General features: G+C 47.4%; 1 protein-coding gene and 1 pseudogene across 1 annotated transcript; one reads left to right on the top strand and one right to left on the bottom strand.

The window, feature by feature from the left end:
- Positions 1-4,465: 4,465 nt before the first annotated feature.
- On the bottom strand, positions 4,466-8,525 carry LOC123103848 (putrescine hydroxycinnamoyltransferase 1). Its single transcript, XM_044525531.1, has 2 exons — positions 8,004-8,525; positions 4,466-5,577 (listed from the first exon to the last, which is right to left on the bottom strand). Exons 1-2 carry the CDS (start codon positions 8,442-8,444, stop codon positions 4,711-4,713), a joined length of 1,308 nt encoding a protein of 435 aa, XP_044381466.1. The 5' UTR covers positions 8,445-8,525; the 3' UTR covers positions 4,466-4,710.
- A 10,159-nt stretch (positions 8,526-18,684) lies between these two features.
- LOC123107093 (uncharacterized) lies at positions 18,685-20,334 on the top strand (annotated as a pseudogene).
- The last annotated feature ends 1,890 nt before the right edge of the window (positions 20,335-22,224 follow it).

The raw sequence follows: 22,224 nt of genomic DNA, 5'->3' as shown, positions 1-22,224 counted from the left end.
TTGACCTGGTGTTCTTTGCTGGAGATGATGCACTTGACCTGGTGTTGTTGGCTGGTGCTGAAGTAGGTGGTGGGTTCTTTCTCTTTCTTGATCCACCTGTTGAAACTGCAGTAGATGTGGTTGCCCTTGTTGTAGCAGATGTGGTTGACCTTGTTGAAGCTGTTGCTAGTTTCCTGCCCCTAAGTGGTCCTAAAGCTGGAGCAGGACCTGAAGCTGGAGCTGGACCTGAAGCTGGAGCTAGACCTGATGATGTGGCCTGGTGGTTGTTTTTCCTTGTCATAAACTTGGCCTTAAGTCTGTCTCCACACATTGTCCACCTGTGGCCTTGCAGACCACAGTTACTGCATGTTATTGTGCCCATCCTTGATGTATCCTTTGGAGCTGGCACCTCAAATTCACCCTTTCTCCTAGTTGTCTGCTTCTTGCCTTTCTTCTCCCTAAAAACTGGTGGTTCTATGTCTGGTGTGTTGGTGTTGGGCCAGAATTCAGGGCCAGGGACAGGGTAGATGATGTGCTGGTATGCAGCCTTATACATTGGCTTCTTAAAGAATGGATGCACATAATCTTCTGGGTGAACTTTTATCTTCTGCATTGCAGATATTGCATGGTGGCAAGGTGATCCAGTCATGTCCCACCTCCTGCAAGAGCAGCTCCCTACATCAAGCTTCACACAGTATGTGTTCTCTCCACTAGTTACTTGACAGATGTTGGGACCAGCCATGTTTGCTTCACAGTATTTAGCCCACTTCTTGCTCTCCTCAAGCTTCTCCATGTAATGTGGGGTTATTTCCCACCTACAGCTCTCTGTTTTCTCTCTGATGCCCTGATACTTAACCATTAGTTTGGTCCTCAACCCTTCAAACATGGTCTTAATTGGTTTTGACCTAACATCTAGAATCATTTTGTTGAAAACCTCACTAAGGTTGTTCACTACCAAGTCAGTCTTGCACACATGATCCATTGCATATCTAGCCCAACACTCCTTAGGGATGCCATTCAACCACATGTAGGCTGGTTCGCATGCTGCTTTCAAACCTGCCATTCCTTCTTTGTGACCATGTTCAGTGAAGGAATAGCTAGCTTTGTCAACCCATTTCTTAAGTTCTTCTGCTCTAAAGCCAGCTGACTGGAAGTTGGCATATATGTGTCTTAGGCAATATCTTTGTGGGGATTGAGGAAATACTTCATTAATTGCTTTAAGAAGGCCCTGTTGTTTGATTACATAAGGTAGTAATGAGATAACTATAGCAGCATTGCTATGTGCATAAGAATAATACAGAGTCAGAGAAAATACCTTCTGCCTGTCAGACATGATGGTGTAGTTCCCAAACTGGTTGCTGGTGCCAATGCAGACTCTAAGTTGGTTTAAAAACCAGGTCCAGCTAGGCCCATCCTCTTTGTCAACCACCCCAAAAGCAATTGGGAACACATTGTTGTTCCCATCTCTCCCAGTTGCTGCCAATATCTGCTGGCCTGTGGATAACTTGATGAAGCAACCATCAAGTCCTGCATAAACAGAGATAGTTAGGGCAAAATTGAATAACTTGATTACATTTGTAACATGATTAAATCACTGATTTGTACCTATGAAAGGCCTACAACTAGCAAGAAATCCATCTTTTGATGCCTGGAGGCAATAGAACATGTACTTGAACCTTGGTGTGGGGGCTGGGTTCAAAGGATCCTCAAAAGTTGTCACTATACACCTGCTTCCAGGGTTTGTGTCAAGCACACATTGTAGGTAGTCCCTCAACCTCAGATACTGCTTTCTATGATCACCTTGCACAACATCAACAGCCATCAGTCTTGCCCTATATGCCAAACTCCTAGGTACATGCACCCCAAACTTCTTCTTAGTATGTTTGAGAACTGTCTCTACATCAGCCTTTACATTTGATCTAACTGTGTCCTCCATAGCTTCTGCAGCCCATTCAACAGTAACCTTTGTACTCTCTCCACAAGCTCCACAACTATGATCCATGTGGCACTTCTTGATTGTGAATGTATCTTCATGGGCTACTTTGGATGCAGTCATGAAAAAATCACATCCATTCTTCCTCTTTGGGCACCAAACAATAACCCTTGATGGTTCATTCCTATGGTACTGAAAGTTTCTCAAAGTCCTAACATGAAAATTTCTCAATGCCTTTCTAAACTCATACACATTGGTGAAGCAAAGGTCCTTGCACAACTGCTCATGTGCATCAGGTACCTTTGGGTCATACCATTTCCTCTCTTTCTTCTTCTTCAATCTTCTCTTCCTTCCAGAAGGTAGTCTTGGAGTCTCCCCATCTGAGTCAGAAATGCCCACATCACCAGGGAAGCAATACTCATCAGCTTCAGGTACAAAATCTTGAAACTTTGGGATCTCTGGCTGACTGTGAGCTCTGGAAGTTGGACCTGGATTTGCTGCTGCTCTTCTCACAGGCTTGAGTTTCTCAGGCCTGCATTTTTCCACAACTATTTCCTCTCCACTGTCTGCCTCTTTCTCCTCCTGCCAAAACTCTGAAACATCACTGTCACCTTCAAACTGTTGTCTGTCTTCTATAGCATCTCTTTCTTCTTCATTTCCAATATTTTCTTCACCTCTCTTCCAAGCCTTGTAAGACATCTTTATCCCTCTATAGTCACCCCTATCAATCTCAAAGTCTGAGGATGATTTGTCAATATCATCATCCTCTTGACTAGCAGCCTGCCCATCATCATCTCCATCATTAGCTTCTGAAATGTTGAAGTTACAACTTTGCTGTGTGTTCAAATTAACTTCAAGAGGGTGGACCACTCCATCTTGTGACAGACTTAACACAAAACCAGGACCCCCCCCCCCACTGGACTGCCTATTGGAATTTGTTCTTCACAAACATTGTGAGCCCTGTTACATTCAACATCTCTATCTTCATTTGCCTTGGAAACAATGATATTGAGCACTGTGAAATCTGGGTGGTCTATCATTTCTTCAACTGCATCTTGACTGTCCAGAAGAAATAAACCTTCCTGTCCAATCCCTTGTTCTTTTACCCAGTACATGTAGTCATCTGACCCATAGCCTTCAGTCTCAGTAAGTGCTATCAAGTTCAGAAATGTGATGTCTGAAACAGAAAATCTCCTTTCCATATTATCTCTGCCCTGGAAATGCAGCCTAACATCCCAAATTTCATCATCCAGCCTGCATTACATAATATGTTATTTGAAAAGCCCAACTAAGTAAGTGTTTTTTGCTACAAAAATTCAGTGCACACTACTATAAAGTACAGTAAGGAATCTGAATCCAACAAATGCTTCTCTGAATCCACCATGCATTTCTACTAAATCTAACTAATCCTTCAGTGCTAAGTGATACTGTTGCATCCAAAACATGCCACAGAGTGTTTGCTCAACTATTATTCAGTGCATATTCATGTTCTAAGATGAATCACAGCAGCATCAACCTAGGGTTTGGTCAAAAAACTAACTAAATTATGCTATGTTGTTTGAAATGAACAAGCAGAAATGCAGAAACTGTTGAAGGAGCTCATAAGAGGAAAAAAACTTACTTCACCCCTCCAAATGCAGAGGCCCAGTGCTGGGAGTTGGCCGGATCTGCATGCATAGCCCTAGCAAGAGACCTCGCTGCTCTGTACTCAAGTGAGAACTGGCAATCATCAGGCGACGGCGGTGTAGCCTGTGTCGTAGGAGCCTGCATCAGAGCTGCAGCCTGTGGTGTCCGCTGCGGCGGCGGCGGCGCCGCCGGCTGGGTTGCGAAGCTACCGCTCCCCAGCCAGTTATCAACCTCTGAGAACTCGCCGCCTCCATCCCCCCTTCCACCTCCACCCGTTGAATGGCCGCCATCGCCTAGTTTCGCCGCCGCCGCCGCCATCGGAGAGGGAGGCGCGCACGAGAGAGAGGGAGACAGAGAGGGGGAAGACAGAGTGAGGGCGGGCCGGATCCGTTTGACCTGGTCGGGATGGCCCGTGCGCCCTAACGGCCGTCACCCGCGCGCCGTGAGCACTGTGGCCGACAAAACCCTGACGGGCGGGCCCCACATGTCATAACCCCAGTTAAATCTTAACCGTTCGGCCACTCGGGTTTTTTGGAACAGCCAGCCACTTTTGTGGTAGTTTTTTGAAAAATTAAAAAAAGCAGTAGTTTTCCGGAACGATAGCCCGTAATGTGGTAGTTTTTTGCTATTCACTCTAGAGAGGTTGGACGAAGTAGAGAGTGAGACGGGACCTTTACATTCTTTGTCAGCATGTTTACATGAACTAAGCATGCTATTTGCCTCTCTTTTTTCTTCAAGTATAATAAATGTATCTATTATGCATAGATCAATTGGTAGTCCAGATAACAGAAATGCTAAACCTACTCATACGCAATTAAGCTACGGGCTGATGTGTCGAAAGTGTAGCACTTGTGTGTCAATAATAGCATTGCTCCTTTTGTGCAGACGATGGTGACGGGCGTTCCTTGGATTACAAATACAAATGAGTTGAGAGCCAAACCTGAGGCCATTTTCATTCAGACTTTGTATAGATAATAGTTAGCCCAGAATGTCACATAGTAGTAGTGAAGAAAGGCGCGAGAAACAAGCAGCAACCTCGACACTTCCACAGCATCTGTTGCGTTATGATACAGCACATGGACGGCACTCCACACGACGGACTCGAGATCCCAACTCCCAGGCGGCTCTTGGTGCTCTTTGAAAGGCGCATCACCGTACAAGGCTTTGGTCGGTCACTCCCCGTAGAAGGCCTTCTCGAAGCACTGCAGGTACTCTGGCTCGAGCGCGAACAGCACGGACACGCCGTCGTCCTTGTCGGGCGCCTGCGTGACGTAGGCCGTGCCGCTGCCGAACATCTGCGCCGGCGCGACGAACTTGGGGCAGCCCCAGCCGAAGTCGGCGTCGTGGATGGGCATGCCCAGCCAGCTCACCACCCACAGGTCCGTCTCCGGCATGAACTGCCCGCGCGCCGCCTGGCTGCCCTTCTCCGACTCCACCTCCAGGTAGTCGATGACGGAGCGCACGAAGGCGTCGTCCACCCGCGCCACCGCGCGCTTGATCCGCTCCGCCACGAACCCCAGCGGCTGCGACAGCACGTCCCCCACGCGCACCGTCACCAGGTCCCGCACGATGGCGTTGCCGAAGTAGTTGGCCGGCAGCGGCGGGCGCAGGCGCTGCCGGATGTTGGCCGGCACGCGCAGCCGCGACTCGGCGTCGGGGGCCAGCCCGCGGGCCACGCACATGGCGCGCCACAGGTGCGCGGTCAGCGCGCAGTAGGTGGACACGCCGGGCGCGCAGCTGGACTTGATGCCGGCGAGGAGCTTGGGGGACACGGCGTAGACGCGGGTGACGAAGGGGCGGGGCAGGCCGTTGAGGTTGCTCGGGGAGTAGACCGGGTGCTCGAAGGTGGCGTGCGGGGGGGAGCGCGCGCGCAGCACCGTGCGGTCGTGCACCGGCGGGGTCGGGTGCACGGACGCGGCGTCCAGCCCGCGCGCCAGGGTCGTCCACGTCCGGATGAACTGGATCGCGCCCGCGCCGTCCATGGTCACGTGGTGCATGCCCGTGCCCACGGCCACGCCGCCGCACTTGAGGAACGTCACCTGCAAGACCAAACCCACGGGTTACATTTTGCGTCCAGTATAATAACCGTAAGACATGGCACGATCATTGATATCCTTGTTCCCATTCACGTCATCGATCTCTTTGTTCCTCTGCTCAAACACCGTGCAGCCGCCCAGCTCTGAACTTTTCTACTGTATAAAATCTCTGATCGACGTCACGCGATAACCATACTCAAATACTAGCATGGTTCGCCTGCTTGACACACGCGCCAATAATAGTGTACTGTAATACGACGGCGACTACTCACTCTCTGTCCAAATTGTCAACAGCGACGATGGAGCCTTCGGCGGTATCACGACAGCAACCAGGCCATAACTGCAGACTTTTATAAAACACAAAAAGATTGATCATGTCGATGAGAATCAGCCAGCTTCCAGGCAGCTATCGCGGAGCCTCGTTGCAGTCCCTATCCGTCATGCAGGCAACCGATAACTACCAGTAGATTAATGTTACATGTCACCGTCTAGTAACGAAGCCATCTAGAAGGAAGATATGGTTTCCATGTGGGCACGTCGGCAGGCGCACCCTCCTGATCGAGTGATCGGAGAAGCAAGCGACGCCTCCGGCTAAGTGGTAACTATGCGGCGCTTTTCGGGGAAGCTAAAGCCGAAAGCAGAGCCGTCGCGTTCGACGTCCACCTCAACGATTCAGATCAAATGCAGCTGCGGCAAGTGGTCGCTGTATGCGGATAGGCACAAAGGAGGCACATCTCGTGGCCAGATCCGGAGAAAGATAAGACTTGGACGATCAAATAAGCCTGAAATGAGAAATGAGCTGGGCTGAATGATGAGGTCGTGGATGGATCCCACGGACTTGCAAGGACAACGGATCATCTAGATGACTAGGACTAGATAAGATTTTCCTGGGGTCCCGTTTCTGTACTATAACTGACAGATTAGCACAAAGAAAATTTGTAGGAGATGATCGTAAATGTGCAAAGCAAGGCCTCCTCTACGACTCTTCTTCATTCGTCTTGTGCCTCGAAATGAATGAATCTTGACGGTGAAAGAAACATGTCACCGGAGGCTAGGCCAGCACGACACTGGGACACTGAACCCGGCGCCAAAATTGTGGACGCGGCGCGCAGGCGCCCATGCCCCCTGCTGGACCACCTGCGCGCCGTGTCGCTCCCGGCGCGGCTTCTGGACTGGAGTGCTTGGCAAGACAACGACGACGAGCGGAGTACCGCGACAGTCAAGATCAGAAGCCCCGAGTTTTTCGCTCGGGGAATTGATTATGCACATCAGTGAGCTTCCTTGGAGTACCGCTACTTCCAAGACGTGTCCTACTAGTCACTAGTCATCTCACCTCACCGGTGGACTGACTGTTGGTTACGTTCACGCGCCGGCAATCAGTGAGCCGTCCTGTGCGTGCCACAGTGCACTCCCTGACCAGAAGAAAAGGTTGGGTTCGATCGTGAAGTCAACTACAGCACATGATACGATTTCTAGCTAGCTAGCTAGTAGAAATTTCATCACTGAAAATGGTCTATGAACGCCAAAGCAGACGCTGCTATACTGTCCAAGCCGCCGTTGGTTCGCAACTCCAACCAAGCGAGATGAGATGAGATGAGATCATCCCCTGTGGCCCTGTCCCCCCGGTTTTGTCGTCGTTGCCACGAGACACGGCTCGATCCAAAGTCGCGCGTCATCTGCTTCATCCGTCCCGGGAGTGCCACCCGCCCATAATTGATGGGAGTACTATTGACTTCCCTAGCTAGGCCGCCCCTACCGTGGCTGGCCGAGTTCGTGCAAACCGCCACGCCAACACGTACGCGGCGGCAGCGCACCCCCCAAGCATTCATCGCTCACCTTTAGCAAAATTATTGGCACCTAGTACAAGCCACAGTGAATCACACGCCATAGCCACGAGCTCAAGTAATCTTTCTCTCCGATCAACGACGACTAAATACTACAGTAAATAAATAAAATAAGATGCACGCACACGTCATGCAAAGATTTCCAAGGATGCTCGCGTACCAGACTGCCAATCCGTCCAAGAAAGCCAGCATCCGGTTCTATCATTTTAATAAATTTTTTGGGGGGGAATCATTTTACTAATTATTTCTACTATTTCTTTATGCAGATGGAGATAGATAGATAGATTCCACGCTACTAGCATTTCTTAAACCTCGCAGATAAAACAATATGTAGGTCCTCGGAAGAAGAAAGATTATGGTTTCGATCCAACATCCGGTAACTGCGTCGCACGACTGTCTGGGAGCTTAGTACGCCTCACTGTCGAGGTGGGGCCTGGGTGTCGGGGCCCCACGCGACAGCGAGGGCGAACAGTCAGTCGGCGTACGTACAGAGCACCTCCCCGAGTTTCCACCGGCGCGCGCGCGAAAATAAACGGGAGAGAAAATACTGCGGGGCGATTAAATTGGGTCCGGTGCCGTCCGTACCTGGACCATGGCGAGGAGGCAGGGCGGGTCGCCGGAGGCGGCGAAGGGGACGAGCAGGCGGCGCGCCTCCGGGGAGGGCTCGAAGTCCCGGAACATCTCGTCGCCGGTGAAGTCGGCCCGCGCGACGACGAACAGCGCGCCCTCGCCGTTGCAGTCGATCTCCAGCCGCCCCTCGGGCCCCGTCGCCATCCGCCCCGCCAGCGGGTAGAAGGGCACCAGCGCCCTCGCCAGCGCCTCCCGCAGCCTCTCCGGCGCGAAGAACCCCTCCTCCTTCTCGCCGTCGCCGTCGCCGTCGCCGGCGGGGGGCGGCGCCGGGTAGTAGTAGACGAGCGGCGTGTGCGTCTTGGGCACGGCGAGGTCGAGGTTGGAGAGCCACAGCGTGTGCCGCGGCGTCGGCTCGCTCGGCGCCACCAGCGTCGTGTCCACCACCTCCACCTTCATCTCGATCTCGCTTGCTTGCTTCTGCGCTGGGCTCTGGCGGTCTCTTGCGTGTGCGTGCGCGCGCGCGTGTGTGCAGCCGCTCAAGAGCGTGAGGGTTTATTAATAGGGGCTTGAGGGAAGGACACGAGGATATTTTACCGGAGCTCTTGGTTTACAGTCTGACGAGACGGTGATTATGATTAGTCGATTAATCAACGGAGGCTGGCCGCGCTAATTGGCGCCATCACGTGCGAACGGCACCGACGGGACGTCACGTGTTCCCCTGTGCTCATCGTGATCCGCCGGCTGCCCGTTGAAACTTTGGGACGGTCGAAGTTAACCCGATCTTGTGGTACTGTAATGGCGTAAGTGTCTCGTCGCCAAGCTACTGGATTCTACTGCGATCTCTTTATCTCGTCCGCTTTTGTGTCGCTTCCGCGCTGCTGCCTGCTATCCCCTCGTGATGGATCGTCTCTGCATTATTTCGCAGGAAACAGACCGGGGGCGGAGTCGTGTTAAAATACTAATTCTCGGTGGGGTCATGTGTAAATCGGGCACGTGTTTGCATTATTACCGTCCGAACAGGGTAGTACTCTCCGTCCTGTCCGCTCTTTTTAAACCGTCTCTGCATTATTACCGTCCGAACAGAGTATTACCGACGTGAGGCGCGATAAATGTAATTAGGTAAAGGTGACGCTTCACTGGCCAGTGGTCGCCGCCCGCCGTGCATGCAGAGCGAGCGAGACTGGACATGGAGCCTGTGCCCGTCGCCGTACGATCAACAGTCGGGAAGATACCCGTCGAGCGATCACGGATCGGCGGGTACTGTTTCCCCGTGTCTAGAAACTGCTTCAGAACCGAGCGTGCGTACGTGCCAAAACCGTCGCCTCACGAGAGAAACATGCGTGCGTGCCTGCGTGCCGATCCGGCCAGTTTCGGAATGCGCAGCCGGAGTAGACAAACACCTTGGCTATGGAACCGGATACTCTAACATTGAGAAGGGAAGTTAGAGAAGTTACAATACATTAACTTTTTTTTTCTATTCATATGGTTGAGCCTAAAACGACTTAAATTAATTTGCAAATTGATAATCTAGTGTGTACATTTATAGTAATTACACACAAATAAGTTGATGGTGAAATAAAATTAATTTTAAATTATTTATATCTACAGTAAATATCAATAGTAAACAACCTGCTAATACCTACTAACCTTTTCTAACTTCCCTTTTTCATTTTACACTAGGTTAGGACTGTAGCATTGTGACTTTCCTTTTCTATATTAGAGGATCCGGTTCCCTTGGCTATTAGCGTGCTCGGCGACGCGTCTGACGTACACCGGCTGCTATCGCAACCTATGTGGTAACAATGTGCCTGGATTTTATTAAGTGCGGGGAATCGATGTGCGCGCCACACTGTCACGGTGGATTCCATCTCCGTTGCAGAGAAAAGTATGTGGAAAAAAGAATGACTCTGAGTCCCTGACCGAGCTCCATGAAGACGAGTAGATTAATTGTTTTTCCAGTAGAGTAAAACCAAGAAGATACTGTAACTGGGACGGCCGCCAAGGATTCGATTGGATTGGACACCAGTTTTTCCAATATATGAGAATCAGAGAATCGAATAAGGCCTCTGGCTGAGCACTGGCCCGGTGGCGCCTTGTCGCTTTATGCCAGTATATATTAACGATTCTCTGGTCAAATCACCTTTGATCATTGTAGTCTACTAGCAGGGGAAACTGATTCGTGTAGGAGTGGCCGTGCCGCGCGCTCGTCTGCGCGACGTGGGTTGTTTACCGGTGAAACTTCCACCTTTGAGCTCGCAATCTCTTTCCCGGTCTAAGCTACTGTACTATTCCCTTCGTCTCAAAATAAGGACTTTTTTGCTTCATAGGATAGGATAGGATTATCATAGTAATAGGAATCTTGTAGGAAATGAGATGACATGTATCTCAAATTCTATAAATAGAAATAGGAAACAAGATGTCATTTGGTTGACACCAAATGAATTTTCCATTGAGTCTAGGCTTTTTTTTATTTTCCTATGAAATATGGAGGATAGGAATCAATCCTATGTAGGAATAGGAATCCATTCCTATGAACAAAGGCCAGCTGAGACGGAGTGAGTATTTCCTTCATTTTAAATAAATGACTCAACTTTGTATTAAAATCACCATCGTGCGGCTCCTGCGGCCGCACCGGGGCGCCCAGATCCAATCGTCGGCGGACCTCCCCACCTCCCCTTGCCGTCGTCGGAGGGCGTCATCGAGCAAAGTCCGGGCGGCGGGGTTGTTTCTGTGGCGCAGTCGCGTCGGATCCGGTGAGCTCGGCTGCGAGCTTCATCGGCTGGGCTTTCTTCCCCGAGGCAGATGTGGGCTGGCGTCGGCAACTGCTGCCGGCGGAGGGTCTCGGGAAGGCATGGGCGTGTGGTGTGAAGGCTCTGGGTGGCGCACGGCGTGGAGGCCCAAGGGTGGTGCGTCATGGGCAAGGTGCGAGACGGCCCGGGGCGGCTCGGACCTGGCCGCTGGGCGGCACGGCGAGGCGTCCGCCACGAGGAACCACACGACAACAGAGGAGTGGCGGGGCGCGGGCGCGAGGGGCGCATTTTCTCGTCCGGCGTGCGTTGGCGCAGGTGCGTGCTGCGGCATGGCTGGATATGGCTTCGGGCGTTGCTCCACTGCAGCCTACGACGGCTTGGTGGTGGCAAACTACGGTGGCTCAATCTGCGATGGGAGGCCTTGGATCCGGCCAGCCGTGGTCGGATCTGGCTTGGCGGCTGGATTCGATGGCTGGACGCTTGCGGCATCCGCACAGTGAGGCTGGCTGCGGCGGCTCCTATCTGTTCTTTATCGACAAGCTGATCTGCGGGTGGTGATGCATTGCAGGAGGTTCAGCTGGTTTGATCAGGGCGTTGTGCAACTACACCGGGCGAAAACTTTGACTCTGGTTTTGGCCGGAGCCGGCAACGGCGGCGCTAGTGTGCGTCGTGACCTTCTTGAAGGTATTGCCGTGGTGAGTGCTCATCTCCGTACCGACCCTTTCTCCGAGGGAAACCTAAGATCCGTGTATTCATGGATCAGACGATGGCGGTGTCTTGTGCCGTGCACCTCTTCATGGCTTCGTCTTTGGAGGTGGGGATCAGTTGGAGGGACTACCGGACTAGTGGTAGGTGCGCCAGAGTGGTGAGTTGGCGGCGAGGCTTCTGTGGCAACGATGGCGGCAGTGAGCGAGGTCGGAGGCACGTCAATGGTTGCATTAGTCGGCTCTCCTTCGGCGTGTTCATGGGATTGCCTTGGTCTGTTTGTTGCTGTGAAGTCGGAGCTGCGGAGGAGGGCCCTCTGTGGCAACGATGACGAGAAGCAGGTGGTCTGTTCGACGATCTTTCACGGCGCCAACTTTGCATATTACTTTTTCGTAGCTCTCTGTCAGAGTCGGAGCTGCGCCGTCCTCGACGCGGGTGGCCGAGTTTTGCGCGGAGCTTCATTGTCTCCACATGACCTCTACGGTGAAGTCAGAGTCGTTTGCTCCGGAATTAGAGATGCCGATGACGCCGCTTGAGAAGAAGTGATGACGATGACACGAGTGTGCTAGCTCGACGAGGCCCTCTTTAGAAAGGGGTGTATGAGGTATTCTATGTGTGCCGCTCAATGAATTGTGACGGTTTTCATCCAGTTTCCATTAATTAATTGGGCAATTCTCTTCTGCTTAATTATTGGACAAGGCAAATCTTTTGCCTCCGTTTCAAAAAAAAACTTCATACTAAAATTAGTACAAAGTTGAGTCACTTACCTTAGAACGGAGGGAGTACTTACTAATAATTCACATGTACAGAATGAAAACTTCATTCTCGACTTAACAAGAATTTTTATAAAAATGTTTCATTTGCTTCTCTTCATTGCAACTTTTATTTTTCTTCAAAACTTATCCTCATTTTTGGCCTAATTATTCTTCTGATGATCGACTCAACCTCTGATAAAAAAGATAGACCAATTGCAATCAATGATAAGAAAAGATAGACCCGGTTCACTGTTGTTGAATTCGATTCACAACAACCCGGCTCCTTCCTAGGGCAAGAGGTGGCGAGGCATAAGGCTCTAGGCGAAAGCCTTGTTCTTTGACGGGGTCGTTGTCGGTGATGCTTCATGGTGGCATCGTCGAGAAATACTTCTTCTCATTTGGTCGCAGTCAATCAGTAGGGAAGTTGCGATTGGAGGTTGTGGGCTAGGTCGGACCCATCCCAAGTTTGATGAGAAGGTTGTGTGCGGTACTATGCGAAAGCCTTTTGATCGGCGAGGGTGGATGCCGGTGACAACGGTGTTTCTTGGACGTTGTTTCCTTTCTTGAAGGCGTTTCTGAAGATCTTGCTCACAATCGCTTTGGGGTAAAATAGCGATTAGGTGGTGGTGTTCTTTTTGCTTTGGTTTTAGTGGTTGTTTTTTCTTTCCTATTCTTTTTGTTTGTTGGTTTTCGATATAGTTTTTCTTATAAACCAGATAAACTCTTTTTCCTATCTAAATGAAATCGGCAGGGCTCCTCCCTTCCTCGTTAAAAAAAATACCACTAATTGAAAGCTTTTGGTCAATAGCTTTAGAAGAAGGTTTGAAGACATGGTTTTGTCTTTCTTATTCTTGTTTTCTTTGTTCTTTTCTTCCTTTTAATTGCTTGTATACAAAAAAAATACAAAAATAAGTGCAGCAGGAATTTTCTACCGTTTACTGTCCAAAAAAGTCCAGCTCGGTTATATATGTCCCGTTCGAATGTACTACTACTACAAGACCGGGGTGCATCTAAAAACAAAACAAGTCCGGGGTGAAGGAGTGCTTGCCATCTCAACAGGTGAAGGTTCCAAGGTCAACGGAAATTTTCTCGACCTGTCCATGTGCACTGACGAACGTTCGAGGACCTGTCCATGTGCACTGACGACCGTCCCATCTGAACCTCCGGTTCTTCGCCGTTGGCCTCAGCAGAAGGGTCGATACTTGAAACCTACGCGATTCCCTTGGGCGTGAGAATTTTTTGAAGTTGTAATGATCTGGCCAAGTCAAGGATTCTGGTCCGGGAAAAAGATTTGGTTTGTGACTAACTTAGCCAAAGATTGCCATAATTAAAGTTAGGCAAGTTTGATCAACTTAGGTGAGTGTTTGGTTCATGCCATACCTTAGGCAAGCCACACTTGGATCCCACATGACATACACACAAAAAGTGTGGCAAAATTCTCTTAGGCTTGCCAACTTGTGGTTCTTATTTTGATGAACTAACTTTAGGTAAGCTTGGCAAAAATGTGTGGTAAGATATGGCAATGCTAGTCCTAGAACTAAACAACCCCAAAATCCGCTCCCTCTGTAACGGTTTATGGAGCTTGTTTGTCTCGACCTTTAGGCGCGGGGGGGGGGGGGGGGGGGGGGGGGGGAGGGGCAATAAGAGAAAAGTCTAAGGCCTCCTTTGGTTTGGAGGAATTTTGTAGGATTTGTAGAAAATATGTTTTTTTGTAGGAAAAATTCCTATTAAGACCTTTGGTTTGTAGGAAAGGATTTCTATTCCTATATAGGATAGGAATCAATCCTTCACATTTCAAAGGGAAAAAAATATTAGCCTAAATTCAATGGAAAAAAAATCCTATACTATGAATCAAGTGACATCTCTTTTCTTATAGGAAGTGAGATACATGCGATCTCACTTCCTATGATTTTCCTATTCCTATGATAATTTCTATCCTATGAACCAAAGGAGGCCCAATTGTTTTTCAGTCACTATCAGTGGACCAGCCGCCACAGTGCATGCCATGTAGGCGTTGTAGACGGCAACGAATGAAACTTTTTTTAACCTAGTACAAATGCAAGTGTTTATATAAATGCGCATACATTTACCCCTTATGAATGCACATGCACGCATCTTATTCCTATGAACATCTCCGAAAGACTGAGTCATCATATCATCTTGAAATTTACGAATTCACCGTAGGCACCTCGTCGTCGATGAAAACGTCTCCTTCCACTGAATGCACATCGCCGGAAATCCTGAAATAAATCCAGGAATAAATACGAGCATCAGGACTTGAACTCTGATGGGCTGGGGATACCATAGTCTCTCTAATCATCCAACCACAGATTTGTTCGTGCTTTGAATGAAACTTGCATCATAATTGCACCACAAAAAGTTTGTGCACCAATTTTTTAACTTTAAGCATTAAAGTGCTCATTCTATGCAACTTGATGTATCATCGGTGTGTGTGTGTTTTACGAAAAGATCAAATCTATTATAAAGATTCACCGGAAATATAAAACACCACAAGCATAATAAAAATCACATCAAGGTCAATGGACCACCGAACGACAATTGCCGCCGCCAGACGAGTCGCCGACGCACCCTGTCACCGCTCTCATACTGGAGCCGGTCTGACCTTGTCGATGACAACTGAGAAGTCTTTGTGCACGTGCGCCTAAGGAACAGCGCCTTGGAGCCGCAGTCATCTCCGTTGAATCTTTGAATAGATCTAAAGAACTTGCCACCAAATAACATCGTTGCGTACGCAAGATGACAAAGCCTAAGCTCGCCGTCCCGAGAAGCTGGCAAGGATCTACGCTGGAGCTGCGTCTAATCCATCCCAACGGACGAACTTGAGGAGGACAAAAACCTATTTATCTACCTAGCCGGATTCGAGGTACCAGAAACCCCCTCCCCGACACCGGCCGCCGAAGCGGCAGGCGGAGAGGAGACGAATCCACGGACTCGCCGGTGAAGAGTGAGGGGAGGAAGGCTTTCCCTAGTCACCGGTGTATTTGTCTCTAAATTTTATTATGTGATGTTTTGTACTTTTGGTGAGTATTATAATGATCCGCTATTCAAAAAAGAAAAACCAAACCAAGAAAATCATCAAAAATTAAAACAACATTGCACTTCTTTGGTCTTTAGTACTCCAGGGTATAACTGGTCAAAGGACCCGTGCTTCATGGGCGGGCCCAAAAGCACGCATGCTTGGCACGTCACATGCTTGGCCCGACACACGACAAGCTTAGGGCTATCCGTGGGCTGCGAGCTAAGCCGAGCCCCCCTTTTCTTAGAACATCCGAAAACCTAAAAAAAGTCTAAAAAGCCCAAATAAAAAAATAGCACGTGGGTCGCCGTCACACCTGGCATGCCAGGCCGACACGTTTAGCTAATGTATCATGCTTGGGCCTCGAGAAGAGGCACACGTGCTTGTCACGGCCCACGATCACGAGAGCTATATCTCGCTTATGGTCTCGCCTCACCTAAAGTATCTGGAGGTATGGGTCGACCCATTTAACGCGTTTTCTCGCCGGTTCATTCACTAGTTTGTTCACTCGGCTACTGGGCATTTTTGTTCGTTTTCTTTTCTTTTGTTTTTTGCTTTCTTTCAATTTTCTTTTGGTTTTCTCACTAGTTTACTTTGTTCCCGCAAAAAGGAAAATTAGTTTTTTTCCTTTTCTCAATTTCCACTGCATTTTTTTCTCTTTTCTTTCTTTCTTTCCTCGGTTTTCACTATTTTCCTTTTCTTCCTTTCTTTATTTCTTCATTTGTGGTTTTTATTTGTTTTGCTTCATTTCCTCATCGGTTTTCAAGCTTTTCTTTGGGTTCTTTCTTTGTTTGTTTCCAAGGTCTTTATTTTGTTCTTTCCTCCGTTTCTTCGGTTTTCGTTGTTCTTTCTTCATTTTTATTTTTACTGCAACACATGGCTACATTTTTTCACACACATTTGCACATTTCACGTATGGATCAAGACTTCTTTTATACGTTTTTAATATTTTCCAAATGCACGATTAATATTTTTTCTAAATACATTTGATGAATACTTTTTTCATAAACATTGTAAATTTTCGGTATATATTAGGAACATGTTTAAAATCTTTAAAACATATAATTAAACTGTTTTTGATACACTGTCACATTTTTCTTTAAAAACGTGTTTTTCTTTTCAAAATTTCAAATACACATTCTACGTTTTTATCATATACATCACACACTTTTTTTACACGTTTAACATTTTTCTAAATAGACAACTAAAATTTTAATAAAAATGTGTTTTTCTTTTCAAAATTTTAAATACATATTCTACATTTTTTATATAAATCACGCACATTTTCTACACCTCTAACATTTTTTTAAATATACAACTAAAATTTTAATAAAAATGTGTTTCATGACTACTTTTTCCATACACATTTTACATTTTCAATATATATCGGGAACATTTTCTAATACATGTTTAAAATTATTGAAATATATGATTAACATTTTTGTATCAATTTTTTTGTTCAATTGTTTTAGTACACGTTTTACATCTTTTTTGTATACATCAGGAACATGTTTTTGTACCCCGTTAACATTTTTTAAATAGATGATTAACATTCTTTGAAATAATTTGTATATGAGGACTACTTTTTCCATACACAGTGTCTTTTTGGCATATATCATAAATATTTGCTGATAAATGTTTAACATTTTTTTGTTGCATGGTAAATTTTTTTTCAAATTCCATATTTACATTTTTTAAAATACATTATCAACTTTTTTCATACACGTTTTATATTTTTTGGATAATTTTTCTGTATATGTAAGGAACATTTTTTTCTATATGTAGTTCATAGTGGAATCTCTAAAAGGTTTTATATTTAGGAATGGAAGGAGTATATTTAGAATATTTGGATGTGAAAAAAAAGAAAAACAAAAAGCAGAGAAGAAAACAAAAAAGTGAAAGAAAAACAGAAAAAAAAACGAGGTTGAGACCTCCCACGAGCTGGCCCGGCCAGTATGGCGCTCCCTCAGGCGAGACCAAACTCACGGAATATCCTGACGGACGCTCGTTGCGGCAGAATGTCAAGCGAAACGCACAGAGGCGAGCTACCTACAGATCAAGATGGGCCGGCCCAACTACGAGATAGTACTCGCGCTACAGTATCCGGTTTTGGGTACTTTCTCGAAGGTTCCTGACCGGTTTTGGGAGAAGGTTCTTGAACCGGTTTTTCACTGATTTTTCCTTTTTCTATTTCTTTTTTTCTTCTGTTTCTTTATTACATTTTCCAATTCCTTTTTCATCTCTTTCTATTTCCTTTTTGTTCTTTACATTTTCAAATTCCTTTCTGTTTCTTTTTTTCTTTTTTTCTGTTCGTTTTCTTTCTTTGGTTTCTTATTTCATTTTAATTTTCTTTTCTCTCTTTTTTCAAAATATTCAAATTTTGTTTGCCTTTCCATAAAATGTTCAGTTTTCAAAAAAATGTTCTCAGAATTCAAAAATTGTTCTCATTGCACAAAAAAGTTCAAAACTTTCGAAAATTAATATAATGTACCAGACTTCAATTTTTTGTTCACGTTTTCAAAAAATGTTCGTGCTTCGAAATTTGTTCGGGATTTTTCAAAATTTGTTCTCAATATTCAAAAAATGTTCGTGCTTTAAGAAATTGTTCGCGCTTCTAAATTTGTTCTACGTTTCAAAATCTGTTCTACGTTTCAAAATTTATTCTCAAATTCAAAACAAATGTTCATGCTTTAAAATACATTCCGCGCTTCCAAATTGGTTCTCCGTTTCAAAATTTCTTCTCAAGATTTAAAAAATGTTCATGCTTTAAAAAATGTTAATGTTCAAATTTTGTTCTCGATTTCAAAGTTGTGTTCTCTAAATTCAAAAAATGTTCGGGATTTTAAAAAGTGTTCATTTTATCAAAACTTTGTTCAAGATTTTTAGTTTTTCTTCTAACATTTTCAGCAAACGCGAACAATTTTTGATTTTTTTAAAATTTTGAACATATCCAATGTTTAAGGTTTCTAGGTGGGGGTGTTAGATATGTAGTACTCACTCCGTTCCTAAATATTTGTCTTTCTAGACATTTCAAATGACTACTACATGCGGATGTATGTAGACATATTTTAGAGTGTAGATTCACTCATTTTGATCCGTATGTAGTCATTTGTTGAAATGCCTAGAAAGACAAGTATTTAGGAACGGAGGGAGTAGATGATATGTTAAAGTACGCGCGCTACATATGACCGAAGGTTTGCTCAAAGAAAAAACATACGTATGACCGAAGGAGTTTGTTAGCTCGCCTGGTCAGCGACAAGGGTATACTAGCTCCAGGTGGAGGGTCATTTTAGGTGATTTTTTCGCTGTTTCGTCGCGACGATGGGCCGGCCATTCGGGGGCTGTTCCTGTGCGGCGCGTGCGAATCGGACGCAAAGAGCGGCGCATAGGAGGTCTCCAAACCGCGCCCGCACGTTTAAGGGTGGGCCGGCCCAGAGGACCAGGTCTGCTGCACGGATCGTTCTTCCTTCCCCTGCCCCGCTGCCGCCGCACCGCCACCTCCACCGCCGGGGACTCGCGCCTCCCATCCCAGCAAAGCCCTGTTGCTGCTGTCCAATGGCTCGGAAGGATCTCTCCCGTCGCCGGCGGGCCTGCGACGATGACCGTCTCAGCGCGCTCCCTGACGACCTGCTCCTCCTAATCCTGCGCCGTCTCGACAGCCGCACCGCACACGGCGCCGCGGCGCTCTCCAAGCGCTGGGCTCACCTCCCCCGGGAGATCACCGCCCTGGATCTCAAAGTGACCGACACACTGCCACAGCGCTACCGCCGATGCCTCCTCCGCCGCGGCGAAGCCACGAGATCGCTGCAACTAGCCCAGATTGCCAGAAAGCTAGAGGATATCGCCGGGCGGTACCAGCGCCGCGCCATGCGCTCCATGGTCGCCTCTGTCCGGAGCCTCTTGGCCAGCGGACTTCACCGGCGTGTGAATAGGCTATCGCTCGAGATCTTCGAAGACAGCACCTCGGCCTGCATCAACAGCCTTATAGTGGAAGCCGTCGACTCCTGGGGCGTCCAGGATCTCGCGGTCGTTGCCACGCCGACCGAGCGGACCGTGAACACGCCGCCGGCCTACGATCTCCCCCATGGTCGCATCAGCAGAAAGCCAGGCGAGTCTCGCCTGCAAAGCCTCAAGCTTTCCAACTGCTTGCCCCCGCCGCTTGAGGGGTTCACCGCGCTCACCACGCTCGTCTTGCAAGACTTGCCCAGATCAACGCCGGCGGCCGTCTACCGGAGGGTGATTGCCGCGTGCCCGCAGCTGCAGATTCTGCACCTCATCCGCTGCGGGTACAAAAGCAGAGCCTTTGCACTGATACTCAACGCACCCATGTCAGGAATCAGGGAGCTTCTATTGGACGGCCCGTTGATGCTAGTTGAGATCCGCTCTCTCCCGAAGCTCCAGAGCCTTAGTGTTCTGCACGCCAACCTTCTGTTGAGCTCCGCCGCCTCCCCTTGCCTCGAGCATGTGAGCTTCGTCTTCTCCGTTGATCAAGGTTCTTTCCGGTACAACTCGAAGCTGGACTGCTGGAGACCATCTCTGTCATCCTCATGCGGTTCTTTCAAGGCGCCGCCGGCATGACGGACCTCGCCCTGCGGATTACCGGGCCAGGTATGTGGATCGCCCTGAAGAATCCGGTCTGTCAAATGGCCAACGTAAGGAGGCTGCTGATTGCGGACGTGCCTTCCTCCTGGGATGTCTCGGGCTCAGGGCCGCACCTGCTCATCGACGCAGCACCATTGCTTGAGAGCATCCACGTCCATGTTCCCAAACCCGAGGAGGAGCCGTGCCGGAAGACGCCGTGGCCGCCCTCGACCGCGCGCCACCACCGCCATCTGAAGGAGCTGGTGGTCGTCGGCTTTCAGGGAACAGAGAGGCATCTTCACCTTGTAAGGTACGCCGTGGAAGCGTCCACGGCGCTGAGCCGTGTTGCTCTGTTCAAGCATGGACATGTCAGGGAGAAGGAGCCCTGCGGCTGGGAGATGGTGACCCTGCGAAGCAAGTGGAGTGACGAGGAGAAGCGCGCCGTTCTGGATAGAGTCTGCTGCCCCATCGCCCAAATTGAAGTGGTGCTAGGTTGAATTCAGTCTCTGCAGTGTACGCAGGAAATTATTATTACGCTTCTGGGATTAATTTGTGTTCTTCGAGTAAGGATGATCGATGTTTGTCTGGTTTCTGGATTTTGCTAATAAGTGAGAAGAAGAAAATGAAGGTTGTGTGATGTAATCTGTATGCTATGTAACTGAAATGTTTCCTGCCTTACTTGCTGCTGTTTTGTACTACCTCATAGCGAGGTCGATATGAGACGGCCATCCTGAAATAATCAAAGGTGGTCTGCAGGCATCAGAAGGCAAGGTACCGTTTCTCGCTCAACTCGTTTGTTTTCTGTAGTACACTGTTCTTATGCCACCCATGCTTTCTTATAGGACCTCCAGTTTACCTCAGTTTATATATGCTTTTACTCCGGAAAAGAATATAAATCACGTTTGCGCTTTCAGCTTATTAGATAGATAAATCTTTGCCCTGATTAGGAATTTTATGTTCTGCTCTTTGCATGTCTAGATGAAGTAACACGTCTTTGTTCCACGACTCGGAGTCTGTTACTCCCTGTACTACTTGGATCACATCAGTTGCTAATTAGTTGATGAACGTCATATATTCCTTGGTCTAAGATGGCATCTGGTGCTTGAAACTGCGGCTGTACTAATAAGGTGAGATGTTAATTTACGTTTGCAGAATCACTTTAAGTTTCATTTGATTATTCGAGTATCAGTATAAATGTCTTATTGCATATTGCCAGATGTTTTTGTATCACCTTTGCTGGATACACCATAACTGTAATTTGGCCTGATGGAGTTCTCTCATTTTCTATCTCATACTATACTAGATGTGTTCATGTGGTCGCCTTGATTTTGGCTTTCGATAAAGGACTGAACTTAGTTTTTGTGCTTCAGGTCATTGAATATCTAGCAATATATTCATCTTCGGCAAGCAGCTACTCCAAACTCCATCTCTCCAAACGGCATAGGATAGCCTGATGTTTCATGTGCTCTCTGAGTCAAATTGCAGCTCGTGTCGCCTATCCATTCTTCCCTTGCTTTGGTAACTCCACCAACTTGCTGCCATGTATTGTAGATTATGTAGAGAGTTTGTTGTTTCCATGAAATCACCAAGATTGTGTCTAAAAATCTGAAGCCTGTATTCATTTGAAACAATTCACCAGTTTATTGGCGCATTTAGAGGGCTAATGTCTTTCATTCAGTCACTAAGCTAGAGTAATAATCCTAAATGTAGTAGCCATCCAAAAAAACAAGCAAACATCAGTTGATAGGCGGTCTGAACGCCATGGGCGTAAAAGCTCCTCTCGGGGCCTGAAAGCCATAGCCATAGAAGCCCCTTCTGAACGCGGTGATCGAAAAAGAAAAACTGAAATGTTTCCTGCACTTACCTTCTGCTGCCTTGTATTGCATAGTGAGGTCAATATGCTGGAGTATCATGCTTCTTTTGCAAACTTGGGTGCCGCAATCGCTTCTTTATATTTCCCTAATTGCTATTTTCTGTACACAAGTTTCAGCAGCAGCTACCTTTATGAGCAATTGAGCATTGTTGCAATCGTTGGTTGGTATCTACATTACTTTACATGTTTGATTTATACTCCGTCTATCGGTGGTCATCCATGCCTAGAATCTGGGCATAGATGTTCTGAACTTGAGAAGTGATCGGAGTGAAATCTCACATGTCCCAAGTTGCTAAATGTAGCTTCTTCTGGAGGACGGAAGATCCCCTGTTTTTTACCAACAGTTGAACTGTGCTTGCAGTACAGATGCGCGCATCCTAGTTATTTGGCTCTCTGAAAACTTGTTTTTTTTGTGTCATCGTTGTTTTTTAAGATAAAATCACAGTTGAGCAAGCTGCTTCGTCTCCGCCTTGCTCAGGTACTTTTTTTTTGAAAAAAAATTCAAACTTTATTCATTAGAAATAATCATTACATC

Source organism: Triticum aestivum, chromosome 5A (genome assembly GCF_018294505.1).
Source record: "Triticum aestivum cultivar Chinese Spring chromosome 5A, IWGSC CS RefSeq v2.1, whole genome shotgun sequence".
Taxonomy (NCBI): domain Eukaryota; kingdom Viridiplantae; phylum Streptophyta; class Magnoliopsida; order Poales; family Poaceae; genus Triticum; species Triticum aestivum.
This window is presented reverse-complemented; position numbering and strand designations above follow the sequence as displayed.

What these genes read in the sequence shown, in the direction of transcription:
- LOC123103848 (XM_044525531.1), bottom strand. Translation starts at nt 8,444, where the DNA reads ATGAAGGTGGAGGTGGTGGACACGACGCTGGTGGCGCCGAGCGAGCCG. An exon ending in GCCTCCTCGCCATGGTCCAG is followed by an intron (nt 5,578 to 8,003) that starts GTACGGACGGCA and finishes TTGGTCTTGCAG; the next exon opens with GTGACGTTCCTCAAGTGCGG.